This window comes from Solanum tuberosum, unplaced genomic scaffold (genome assembly GCF_000226075.1).
Source record: "Solanum tuberosum cultivar DM 1-3 516 R44 unplaced genomic scaffold, SolTub_3.0 scf00144, whole genome shotgun sequence".
NCBI lineage: Eukaryota > Viridiplantae > Streptophyta > Magnoliopsida > Solanales > Solanaceae > Solanum > Solanum tuberosum.
Window position 1 is genome coordinate 1370550 of NW_006239074.1, and position 13702 is coordinate 1384251.

The window sequence follows — 13702 nt, forward strand, 5'->3', positions numbered from 1 at the left end:
ATGATCATGAAGTCAGGTCGAATCGTCAATCAAATTTTACAGAGGAAGAGGTAGCAAATTGCTTAAAAATGGGACACATGATTTTACTTAGTGATGACACCAGAGAGATGGTGAATAAAGAAGACATAGTTCAAGGAATTGACGAATTGATGAACGATGAATGGCGTTAAGATCCATATTCCAGAACGGTTATCCATATAGTTCAATGAAGTCATTTATTCAATTCATAAGCAAATAATGTGGAAAATTTCATATTGGATAGCCTTTGCCTCTCCATATAGAACAAAAAGAAGCAAACAACAGATGTGATGCATGACAATTTTACATGAATTTGAAATTCTTCTTTGATATTAAGATAATCTTCTGTTTTTATAGTTGAAATTAAGATATGCTTAACTTTTATTTTCATTTGGTATGATGATGACATAGGGAACCTAAATTGTGAAATATTCTTATTTGAGTTTCTTATTTTTTATTTCATTTTTTTTTTCATTCTTTAGTGTAAAAATAAGAGAAATCAACATATATCATATCATATCATATATGGAAAAGGGTCAAAATTGCCTCTGAACTATGCGAAATAGACCACTTATACCCTTCGTTACATTTTGGGCTCCACCTATGCTCGTCAATTAGGATTCACTATAAAAGAACTAGACATTTAGCGGTGACATAAGTCGCCACAAAAGCTCATAGTATCGCCGCTAAAGAGATTGTATAATTTGTATTTGTATAAAGCGGGAGAGAGAAAGGCAAAAGAGAACTGGCAGGGGAAGATTTGTATTTGTATAATTATAAGTCTATAGGGCGGAGAGATATGTATTTGTATTTTAATTAATATCTCATCTCTCTTGTTTTATACAAACACAAACACAAATTATACATTTGTGTTTGTATAAAGTGAGAGAGAGATTGGCAGAAGAGAAGTGAGAGAGAGACTGGGCAGGGAGAGATGACTGAAAAAGAGGAGAGTGACGAGCGAGATTCCAGAGAGAGGGGAGAGAGGCGAGAGAGGAAGAGAGGAGAGAGGCGAAAGAGAGAATGTAATTATAGCTAGAAGTAAGTTTTGAATTATAATTAATGTAAACTATAGTTATATTAGTTAATTAACTAGTATATGTTTGTTTAACCCCGTAATGTTCCCGAAGGGGAAAAAATAGGAAAAGTAGAGAAAAAATTTAAACTATTTTTTTTTGTGGCTATATGAAATTTAGTTTTTATTTTTGTAAAAAATAAAAATTAGGGCATCTATACTTCACAAGAAAAGAATTGAAGAAAAAATAAATTTGACCATTAAATAATAAATTCAAATTAGTTGTTGAATTAAAAAAAAAAACATAAAAAACATGTGAGAAGGATCAAATATATCCCTTCATGGATTCTTTAAAATTTAAAAAAACATATTTTTTTCACTTCTGGTAAAAGAAAAGGGTATTTGTGAGCCATTTGTTTAACCAAAGTTGAGACGTATATGAGACCCTTTTTTCCCCAAAATAAAATAAAATTATTTACAGCTCTCCTCTTCTTGTTTGTTTTGAGGATATTCTGTGGTATCTGTTCGTTGATAACAAGTTGACAGCTTAAGAGATGAAAACAAAGTTTTTTTTTTTTTTCTTGTTTGGAGGTGAAAGACAAACCAACCCCATAAGAAAGACATATATGAAACTAGCTAGCAGTTTCCATGAATATGCACAAAATTACCAAGTTAAATCTTTTATTTTTAAAAAATATAAACGTCAAAAATACATCAAAAGTATCGCAGTTTTCGAATTTTATATAATTATTAGGTGTGCAAGTTCCCTACCAAAGTATCACCAACTACCTCAACGCCTAGCCCATCAGCCCAACATTTATTATATGTACTTCGTTTCAAAATCATACCCATTAAACTTGTGCTAACAGATATCGAATTAAAAAACAGAGTTTGATTCTCAAAAATCATATAAAAGAGTATTCGAACAACCACCTATATATATATATTTCAGGTCAAGCTTTGTATTTCATTCCAACAACCACCTATATTTACAGATTCATAGTTCGCAATTCCCACTCTAGCTATTCCTTGTTTACGATTCTAGTAATCTAGACTCCCTCCACATATCTGATATTCATAATAGTGAATTCAACATATGGCTGAAGCTGTAGTTAAAGTTCTGATAGACAATCTTACTTCTTTCCTCAAAGGGGAAATTGTATTGCTTTTCGGTTTTGAAAATGAATTCCAAAGGCTTTCAAGTATGTTTTCTACAATCCAAGCCGTCCTTGAAGATGCTCAGGAGAAGCAACTCAACGACAAACCACTAGAAAATTGGTTGCAAAAACTCAATGTTGCTACGTATGAAGTCGATGACATCTTGGATGAATATAAAACTAAGGCCACACGATTCTCCCAGTCTGCATATGGCTGTTATCATCCAAAGGTTATCCCTTTCCGTCACAAGGTCGGGAAAAGGATGGACCAAGTGATGAAAAAACTACATGCAATTGCAGAGGAAAGAAAGAATTTTCATTTGCACGAAAAGATTATAGAGAGACAAGTTGTCAGACGGGAAACAGGTACTCATCCTAAATTAGTATTACAATAACTTGGATTGTATTCTTTTTCTTCTGGAATTTATCAAATTTGGAAAAGGATCAAATATTCTCATGTACTATCATAAATAGTTTAAATATATCTCTCATTATACTCTCGATCTAAATATATCCCTCTCATTATACTTTGACACAAATTTATCAATTTTGGCTAGCTCAGAATCAAATTATCCAACCCAATTTTAAATACCAGATTTCTTTAGAAACCTACCGTTTAACTTATACCCGAACCATTACTTCTGCTTTGAGTTCTTTTCTTTACATAAAAGGAGGGGTATATTTGGATTGACAGTATAATGAGATTAGAACAAAGTATAATGATGGATATATATAAACTATTTCCGATGGGATGGGTATATTTGATCATTTTCTGTATCAAATTTATGTGTATTTTTGGGGTGAGGGGAAGTTTCAAAGATTTTCAACCTGCTCCTCAGCTCATCCATATTTCTTTATTGTGTAAAAATAATCTCTATTTGATCCTTAATGAACGTGAATGTAACAATATTCTCATGTGGACATTGCTTGGACCAGGTTTCGTTTTAACTGAACCACAAGTTTATGGAAGGGCCAAAGAAAAGGACGAGATAGTGAAAATCCTGATAAACAATGTTAGTGATGCTCAAGAACTTTCAGTCCTCCCAATACTTGGTATGGGGGGACTAGGAAAGACGACTCTTGCCCAAATGGTCTTCAATGATCAGACAGTAACTGAGCATTTATATCCCAAAATATGGATTTGTGTCTCCAATGATTTTGATGAGAAGAGGTTGATAAAGGCAATCATAGAATCTATTGAAGGGAAGTCACTCAGTGACATGGACTTGGCTCCACTTCAAAAGAAGCTTCAAGAGTTGCTGAATGGAAAAAGATACTTGCTTGTCTTAGATGATGTTTGGAATGAAGATCAACAGAAGTGGGCTAATTTAAGAGCAGTCTTGAAGGTTGGAGCAAGTGGTGCTTCTGTTCTAACCACTACTCGTCTCGAAAAGGTTGGATCAATTATGGGAACACTGCAACCATATGAATTGTCAAATCTGTCCCAAGAAGATTGTTGGTTGTTGCTCATGCAACGTGCATTTGGATACCAAGAAGAAATAAATCCTAACCTGGTGGCTATCGGAATGGAGATTGTGAAAAAATGTGGTGGTGTGCCTCTAGCAGCCAAGACTCTTGGAGGTATTTTGCGCTTCAAGAGAGAAGAAAGAGAATGGGAACATGTGAGAGATAGCGAGATTTGGAATTTACCTCAAGATGAAAGTTCTATTCTGCCTGCCCTGAGACTTAGTTATCATCATCTTCCACTTGATTTGAGACAATGCTTTGTGTATTGTGCGGTGTTCCCAAAGGACACCGAAATGAAAAAAGAAGAGCTAATTGCTTTCTGGATGGCACATGGTTTTCTTTTATCAAAAGGAAACTTGGAGCTAGAGGATGTGGGTAATGAAGTATGGAATGAACTTTACTTGAGGTCTTTCTTCCAAGAGATTAAAGTTAAATCTGGTAAAACTTATTTCAGTATGCATGATCTCATCCATGATATGGCTACATCTCTGTTTACAGCTAGCACATCAGGCAGCAATATCCGCGAAATAAATGTAAAAGGTTACTACTCACATAAGATGTCCATTGGTTTTGCTAAAGTGGTTTCTTCTTACTCTCCTTCCCTCTTGAAAAGGTTTGTCTCGTTAAGGGTGCTTAATTTAAGTAACTTAAAACTTGGTCAATTACCCTCTTCCATTGGAGACCTAGTACACTTAAGATACTTGAACCTGTCTAGCAATAGCATGCGTAGTCTTCCAAAGCAGTTATGCAAGCTTCAAAATCTGCAGACTCTTGATCTACAGGATTGCCTGCCACTTCGTTGTTTGCCAAAACAAACAAGTAAACTTGTTAGTCTCCGAAATCTTTTACTTGATCACAATTTATTGAAATCTATGCCACCAAGGATAGGATCATTGACATGCCTTAAGACTCTAGGTCAATTTATTGTTGGAAGGAAGAAAGGTTATCAACTTGGTGCACTAGGAAGCCTAAATCTCTATGGCTCAATTGAAATCACGCATCTTGAGAGAGTGAAGAATGATAAGGATGCAAAAAAGGCCAATTTATCTGCAAAAGCGAATCTACATTCTTTAAGCATGAGGTGGGATGAACCATATGGATATGAATCAGAAGAAGTTAAAGTGATTGAAGCCCTTAAACCACACCCCAATCTGAAATTTTTAGAAATCATTGGCTTCAGAGGAATCCATCTCCCAGAGTGGATGAATCACTCAGTATTGAAAAATATTGTCTCTATTGTAATTAAGGACTGCAGAAACTGCTTGTGCTTACCACCCTTCGGTGATCTGCCTTGTCTAGAAAGTCTAAAGTTATCCTGGGGGTCTGCGGATATGGAGTATGTTGAAGAAGTGGATATTGATGTTGATTCTGGATTCCCCACAAGAATAAGGTTTCCATCCTTGAGGAAACTTGCTATATGGGGCTTTGGTAATCTGAAAGGATTGCTGAAAAAGGAAGGAGAAGAGCAATTCCCTGTGCTTGAAGAGATGACAATTAACGGGTGCCCTATGTTTGTTATTCCGACCCTTTCTTCTGTCAAGACATTGAAAGTTCTTGGGGACAAGTCAGAAGCAATAGTTTTGAGGTCCATATATAAACTTACCACTCTTACTTCCCTCTACATTATCAATAACTATGAAGCTACTTCACTCCCAGAAGAGATGTTCAAAAGCCTTGCAAATCTCAAATACTTGAATATCTCTTTCTTTAAGAATCTCAAAGGGCTGCCTACCAGTCTGGCTAGTCTCAATGCTTTGAAGCATCTGAGAATTCAATGGTGTGACGCACTAGAGAGTCTCGCAGAGGAAGGGCTGGACGGTTTAACTTCACTCACAGAGTTATTTGTTGAACACTGTGAGATGCTAAAATGTTTACCGGAGGGATTGCAACACCTAACAGCCCTCAAAAATTTAATAATTACTCATTGTCCAATTGTGGAAAAGCGGTGCGAGAAGGGAATAGGAGAAGACTGGCACAAAATTGCACACATTCCTAATGTGAAAATATATTCCTAAGTATTATTTCTTTGTTTGTGAGTCTTTTTGGTTCCTTCCATTGTGATTGCATGTAATTTTTTCTAGAGTTGTTTGTTTGTGAGTCTCTCATTGGATGTAATTTTCTTTTGGTAACAAATTAACAATCTATTTGTATCATAGACGCTTTGAGAACCTATTACTTATTTGTAATTGTTTCTTTGTTTGTAAATTGTGAATATCTCTGGTTCCTGCCATTGTATGTAATTTTCTGATTTTATTTGGAAAACAAATCAATGATTTTAAGTTGTTTCAGTTTCAAAATATTATAGTCTAATTCTAAATAACAAATTCAGCACAATAGTAATGACTTCTTTGGTAGTTGTCTGGTGTTGCGTCTCCTCTTCCCCGGAACCTATGAATACAATGAATGAGGTCGTTTTCAAATTATTCATATTAGTGCCGCTGTCCAATTATTGCAAAAGAACAACCACCCATCCTAAAGTACCTCTCATAATGCATGGTTGCTGCCATTGAATGTAATTTTCTAAGAAAATAATGGAATTTCCATATTACTCGAGTATTTCTGCTTTTTAATAATTGGAATTTTTTTTTGGCGATTCGAGTGTTTTAATATGATTTGTTTTTATTAGGATTACTGTCTATAATTTTCTTTGGAAACAAATCAACTATTTCTAAGATCCACTTGTATTATACTTGTTAAAGAGTATCTTAGACAAGGGGTAAATGATAATAGTACATTTAGCATGTTACCAGATTTACGTAAAATATCATTAGTTGAAGATTGAGATTGGTAAAACTACTCTAAGAGTTTCAAATTTGGTATGCTGTTTATAGCTTGAAGCAACTTTGGTGACCTCAATAAAACGTTTATTGTGAATATACGTATATCTCTTATCCACCTTTAATTAATTGTGGAAGTGGAAAAGGTAAACTAGCAAACAGGAAGAACAGGGGAGTGACCGGGTGAGTACTTGTTGTCACCCAAAGAAAGAGTAGAGTTCGAGCCTAGTTTGGAAAAACAAGTGCTTAAGAATACTTTCTTATTTTACCCAAACAATTCAAAACTGTTTAAAAGCTATTTTAATTTAAAAGTACTTGAAAAAAGTCAATCCAAACTGGTTCTTAGAATCAAAACATAAAAGGAAAAAAAAGAAAAGAAAAAACTCTTTAGTCAATTATCATATATTATTATTATTACTAATTACTAATCACTAAAAGTGGGAAGTCACAAAAGTATAAGTTGAAATACTATTTTACCCCTATCTTAATTCAAAATGTTATAAAATATCTAAGCAATTGAATATTAAATAATAATTATATCATATTATATTATATTAAATACTAAAAATGAAAAGGTGTTTTAAAAGGCATTTTAAGAATGTCTCTCCATTCTCCAACATAACTTTTGAGTTTTTTTACAGAATTCTAGGCAAACTTTATGTCTCTCCATTTTCCAACATAACTTTTGAGCTTTCTGCAGAATTCTAGGCAAACTTTTGACTTATAAATATCATGTGCATGGGGTAAAATTATTATTGGCAAATACATAAGCTAATTTGACTTTCAAAGCTCATAAGAAAAAAAAAAATGATTTCATCAATTACAAAAAATGCTTAACCATGGAGATCGCTGATTATGGTAGAAGGTTGTAGTGGATTGTTCTCTTGCTCTCTGAAGGGTTTGGGCTTAGTGGTGTCTGTCGTAGTAGTACTTTTATTCTTGTACTGTCTTGCTTTTGCTTTCTACCACCAATTGTTTTTATGATGTTTCGGTTATTGCATTTTTTTTTGTTGTTGCTGTTTTTGTAATAGTTGTTATATTATATTATATTCTCTTCACTGTCATTTTTCTTTTTCATATTTACTCTAATTTGCTATACTCGACTCAAGTTGAGGGTCTTCTGAATTGAGGTAAGGTCTGTGCACACCCTACACTCCCTAGACGAATTTCACGAGATATGTTATTATTATAAAAGAAATAGCTATAAAATCAAACAACAAATTTAAACTTTTGGGCTGAATTAATATGATGTCAAGCACCGCTGGTAAATTTTGTTTCTACTTTTATCAGAAATAAGTATTATCTTATACAGGAGAAAAATATGATGCATACTTCGTTATACATAATTTGCAAATTATAGGATTTGTTAGTGCAATTACTTCCCTCTCATGGTTTGTGCCTTTTGTTTTTCCTCTTTAAACTTGTACATTCCGAATTCTGAATATGGATAACTTATTGATTATATATTTATTTTCTATGTATAATCAATATGAATAAAGTCTTACGAATGATGTGTATGTTGTATTTTTCTTCTATTTTTTGTGTGTTTTTTTTGTATTAGACTTCACCGATCTAGTTTTTATGAATTTTTTTTAATCATTATTGTAAGTATGTATTGATATTTGTCTCAAATTAGTCATTTGTGACTTTATTGGAAGTGTGTTAACTATTAAACAAAGTTTAAAAATTACCGATAATAGCTTAAACAAAATTGATTTACCAATGGTAGCTTCAAAGGAATTGATTTTAAACATTACAGTGTGCCCCTCATTTGGTGTTTCTTGACGCACATTAAAAAAAATTACTCTCTTCACACGATTTGCTTAAATATTTTATTGTTCTAACGAATCTATAAAAATTCACATAGAACACACGTGCAACGCACGTGTTCAGAGACTAGTTATTGCAAAAAAAAAATAAGAATAATAGTGGCTCCCATAAATTTCACAAATCAATCTATAAAAGAGATGCACTTGGGCGCCAAAAAAATGTTTAAAATCATAAGCAACAATTAGTTATTGGATTGAAAAGCAAAACCAAATATCATTGAGAGATATGACGGTCCCATGGTGGAATAATTGAGTTTATAATGCTTCTTGCTTTCACCTGTCTATATTTCATTCCAACATCGATCGATCTTACTTTATAGATTTAAGCAAAATCAATTGAATACATACAGTCCTGCAAAAAGCTCTATGTAGAAGACTTTAGCATACAGATTAAAGCGAAAGAAAAGTATTGAGATTCCATAAAAGATGTAAATGCAGTTTCCATGACACGAAAAGTATATATTTATTCTCCCATTAATGTATTTATTGTCACAAGTAATTCATACACAAAGCATTAACTTGAAACTCATTGTTTACTCATCAGCAATTTGTGTTACAATTCCACTCTAGATCACATATATATGGCAGAAGCTTTCCTTCAAATTGTGATTGAAAATATCACTTCATTCCTTGAAGGGGAACTTTCATTGCTTTTCGGTTTTGAAAATGAGTTTGAAAATCTTTCGAGCAGGTTTTCTACAATCCAAGCTGTGCTTGAAGATGCTCGGGAGAAGCAACTCAAGGACAGGGCAATTAAAAACTGGTTACATAAACTCAATGCTGCTGCGTATAAAATTGATGACATATTGGACGAATGTAAAAATGAGGCAGCAAGACTCAGGCAGTCTCGATTAGGACGTTGTCATCCTGAGATTATCACATTCTGTCGTAAGATTGGGAAAAGGATCAAAGAGATGATGGAGAAACTAGATGCAATTGCTATGGAAAGAATGGATTTTCATTTCCATGAAAAGATTATTGAGAGACAAACTGCTAGACGGGAAACGAGTTAATATCTTAAAAGGTCATTGAACTATAAGAATTTATCTAGCAAAGTCATTAAACTTTGTTTTATATCAATAAAACCACTCAACTTAAGACATTTATCTACAAAAATCATTCAACTACATTTATTATTAAAATCAATTTAATATACAAATAATATTTTAGCATATAAACATGAACCCCATAAATAAATAATTGTTTAAAAAGCCATTTTATCCTATTTATCAATGATTCAGTTCTCTGTATCCTGTTACAAATGAAAAAAATTAAATTTTGGGTGTAAAATTCATATTCATAAGAGATCCACTATCACATTACAACCAGCTAGCTAGCAACATAAATGTAATGAAATTCTATAAATCACATCAAGGAATTGAAAATAAAAACTACACGTTATTACTCATTAATTGTTTTGGGTTATACACTATATTACTCATTTGTTTATATTATAATTAAATTAATATGTTTGTATATGGAGACTGGAGTATCTAATCAAAGTAATCAATTGATGATTACTTCAGCCAAAAAAAATTGTTTACGAACAGTGGCACAAAATGTAGAAAATGAATATTGAAGCAACGTGGGTATGATGCAGGTTTGTGTGTTGCTGGTTGAAAATATAAAATTTCAATTTGTGATATTCATATTTACATGGCATATAAAATAATTTATTTGTTATGTCAAATTTATTTTAATAATAAATTAGAAAAAAAACATAATGTGTTTTTGATAATTTATTATGTCTTGTTAAATTTATTTAATGAAAAAATGTTGTTGAGTGATTTTTGAAGATAAAAGCTTTAAGTTGAGTGATTTTATTGATATAAAATGAAGTTCAATGACTTTACTTGATAAATTCTCATAGTTCAATGACCTTTTAAGATATTAACTCACGGGAAACAGGTGCTCATCTTATATTAGTATTACAACAACTTTTGTTTATGTTCTTTTTTTGAAAATTATCAAATTCATGCGTGTGTTCGGGGTGAGGGCAAGTTTCAAAGATTTTCTCTAACTGTTTGTCTCAAGTGTCTAACCCTTCATTACATTTGATGATAGATATATATTATACATGTTTATAGGATTTGAAAATGACAAATACAAAATTGTGAATTCCATACAGGAGTACTTAATGCATTTTTCACTTTGCCAAGTAGAACTCAGCATGATTTTCTCATGTCTCCTGCTCTTCAAATTCATTCATATTTATTTAAGGGGTGCAAAATTTATTCTCTATTTTCTGCTGACTCCTAATGAACTTGAATGTAACAATATTCTCGTGTTGTCAATATTGCTTGGACTAGGTTTTGTTTTAACTGAACCACAAATTTATGGAAGGGACAAAGAGGAAGATGACATAGTGAAAATCCTGATAAACAACGTTAGTGCTGCCCAAGAACTTTCAGTCCTCCCAATAGTTGGTATGGGGGGGCTAGGAAAAACGACTCTTGCCCAAATGGTCTTCAATGATCAAAGAGTAACTGAGCATTTCTATCCCAAAATATGGATTTGTGTCTCAGATGATTTTGACGAGAAGAGGTTGATAAAGGCAATTGTAGAATCTATTGAAGGAAGGCCACTACTTGGTGAGATGGACTTGGCTCCACTTCAAAAGAATATTCAAGAGATGCTGAATCGAAAAAGATACTTGCTTGTCTTAGATGATGTTTGGAATGAAGATCAACAGAAGTGGGCTAATTTAAGACAAGTCTTGAAGGTTGGAGCAAGTGGTGCTTTTGTTCTAACCACTACTCGTCTTGAAAAGAGAGGATTAATTATGCGAACATTGCAACCATATGAATTGTCAAATCTGTCTCAAGAAAACTGTTGGTTGTTGTTCATGCAACGTGCATTTGCATACCAAGAAGAAATAAATCCCAACTTTGTGGCTATTGGAAAGGAGATAGTGAAAAAATGTGGTGGTGTGCCTCTAGCAGCCAAGAATCATTTGCGCTTCAAGAAAGAAAGTGAATGGGAACGTGTGAAAGACAGCGAGATTCGGAATTTATGTGATGAAGAAAATACTATTTTTCCTGCACTGTGACTGAGTTACCATCACCTTCCACTTGAGTTGAGACAATGCTTTGTGTATTGTGTAGTATTCCCAAAGGACACTCAAATGGAAAAGGAAAGGCTAATCTCTCTTTGGATTGCGCACAACTTTCTTTTATCGAGAGGAAAATTGGAGTTAGAGGATGTGGACAATGAAGTGTGGAATGAATTATGCTTGAGGTCTTTCTTCCAAGAGATTGAAGTTAAATCTGGTAAAACTTATTTCAAGATGCATGATCTCATTCATGATTTGGCTACATCTCTGTTTTCAGCAAGCACATCAAGCAGCAATATTCGTGAAATAAAAATAGAAGGTTATACAAGCAATATGTTGATGTCCATTGGTTTCGCCGAAGTGGTGTCTTCTTACTCTTCTCCCCCCTTGAAAAAGTTTATCTCGTTAAGTGTGCTTAATCTATGTTACTCAAAATTTGAGAAGTTACCATCTTCCATTGGAGATCTAGTACATTTAAGAGACCTGGACCTGTCTTGCAATAGAATTCGTAGTCTTCCACAGCAGTTATGCAAGCTTCAAAATCTGCAGACTCTTGATCTATATAATTGCTTCTTACTTTCTTGTTTACCAAAACAAACAAGTAAACTTGATAGTCTCAGAAAACTTTTACTTGATTAGTGCGACAGATTGACTTGTATGCCACCAAGGATAGGATCTTTGACATGCCTTAAGACTCTAGATCTCTTTGTTGTTAGTGAGAGGAAACGTTGCCAACTTGGTGAACTACGAAACCTGAATCTCTATGGCTCAATGTCAATCAGACACCTTGAGAGAGTGAAGAATGATAAGGATGCAAAAGAAGCGAATTTATCAGCAAAAGGGAATCTGTATTCTTTAAGCATGCATTGGGATATCGACGAACCACACCGATATGAATCAGAAGAAGTTAAAGTGCTTGAATCCCTCAAACCACAACCCAATCTGAAATGTTTAGTGATCATTGGCTTCAGAGGATTCCGTCTCCCAGACTGGATGAATCACTCAGTTTTGAAAAATGTTGTCTCTATTCTAATTAGAGGCTTCAAAAACTGCTCGTGCTTACCACCCTTTGGTGAGCTGCCTTGTCTAGAAAGTTTAGAGTTATGTAATGGGTCTGCAGAGGTGGAATATGTTGATTCTGGTTTCCCCACAAGAGGATGGTTTCCATCTCTGAGAAAACTTAATATAGATAAATTTCGTAATCTGAAAGGATTGCTGGAAAAGGAAGGAGAAGAACAATTCCCTGTGCTTGAAGAGATGGAGATTTACTGGTGCCCTATGTTTGTTATTCCCGTACTTTTTTCTATCAAGAAATTGCATGTTTATGGGGCAGATGCAACAGGTTTCAGGTGTTGGGAATAAACCCGCAACAGAAATAATATTTGTGGTAATAAAAGCAATAAAAGAGGAACACAACAATACGGTTAGTCAACAAGAATAAAAAGAGCAATAATGACACCAAGATTTTACGTGGAAACCCTCTTGAATAAGGGAAAAACCACGGCCCGAGAGGAACAACTGATATCACTATAGTAAGGATTTTTACACTTGTAGGTCTGAGTAAAAAACTCCAAAGACCACTACACATTCAAAAGAAATAACCCTCTTTTGATTTTTCCCACCTCACTACAATATCGCTCACACTCTCTATTTTTCCTCACAAACTATTTCCCTCTGTGATGCCTCACTCTTCTTTTCTCTCCTTTGTTTTGAGAATGAAGAATGACCCTCCCTTTTATAGATAACAAATGGAGTAGCCTCACAATTTTTTTGTTTTTCACAGCTTACCAACATTTGACTTTTGAGGAAAGCTGGAAAAAAAATCAGCACATGTATATCCAATATCTTCCAAATCTGCCAACCCTTTGACATTGTGAGATTTATCAAAGTTTGGCACATGGGGATGGACCCCACAATCTCTCTCTCAAGACCCGTTCACCTGAAGGAGGTAGCTCTAAGTTTCTAACTTGAGTGCATGCCGACAAGTTCTTTGCATAATTCGAACTTGTCTCTTGATACCACCTTGGTCAGCATATCCGAAGGGTTTTCACTAGTAGTGATCTTCATGACTTGCATAGATCCGTCCTCTATCTTTTCACGAATCCAGTGATATCTCACGTCGATATACTTCGTCCTTGCATGATACATGGTGTTCTTGCTCAAGTCTATTGCACTTTGATTGTCACAATAGACGACATACTCCTTCTGATGCAATCCAAGTTCTTGAAGAAATCGTTTCAGCCATACCATCTTTTTGCCAGCTTCAGTAGCTGCAATATACTCTGCCTCAGTTGCAGAGAGTGTGACATACTTTTGCAACTTTGACTGCCATGATATAGCTCCCCCTGAAAATGTTAACAAATATCCAATAGTGAATTTTCTGTTAT

The 13702-nt window shown here is 34.1% G+C and overlaps 1 protein-coding gene and 1 pseudogene across 1 annotated transcript; both read left to right on the forward strand.

The window, feature by feature from the left end:
• Positions 1-1880: 1880 nt before the first annotated feature.
• Positions 1881-5808, forward strand: LOC102599175 (disease resistance protein RGA2-like). Its single transcript, XM_006352881.2, has 2 exons — positions 1881-2556; positions 3127-5808. The coding sequence occupies exons 1-2, from the start codon at positions 2130-2132 to the stop codon at positions 5670-5672; spliced, it is 2973 nt and encodes a 990-aa protein (XP_006352943.1). The 5' UTR covers positions 1881-2129; the 3' UTR covers positions 5673-5808.
• A 3036-nt stretch (positions 5809-8844) lies between these two features.
• On the forward strand, positions 8845-12677 carry LOC102605096 (putative disease resistance protein RGA3; annotated as a pseudogene).
• The last annotated feature ends 1025 nt before the right edge of the window (positions 12678-13702 follow it).

Coding starts and splice junctions, on each gene's coding strand:
- LOC102599175 (XM_006352881.2), top strand. CDS start 2,130: ATGGCTGAAGCTGTAGTTAAAGTTCTGATAGACAATCTTACTTCTTTC. Junction 2,557..3,126: donor AGTTGTCAGACGGGAAACAG/GTACTCATCCTA, acceptor TGCTTGGACCAG/GTTTCGTTTTAACTGAACCA.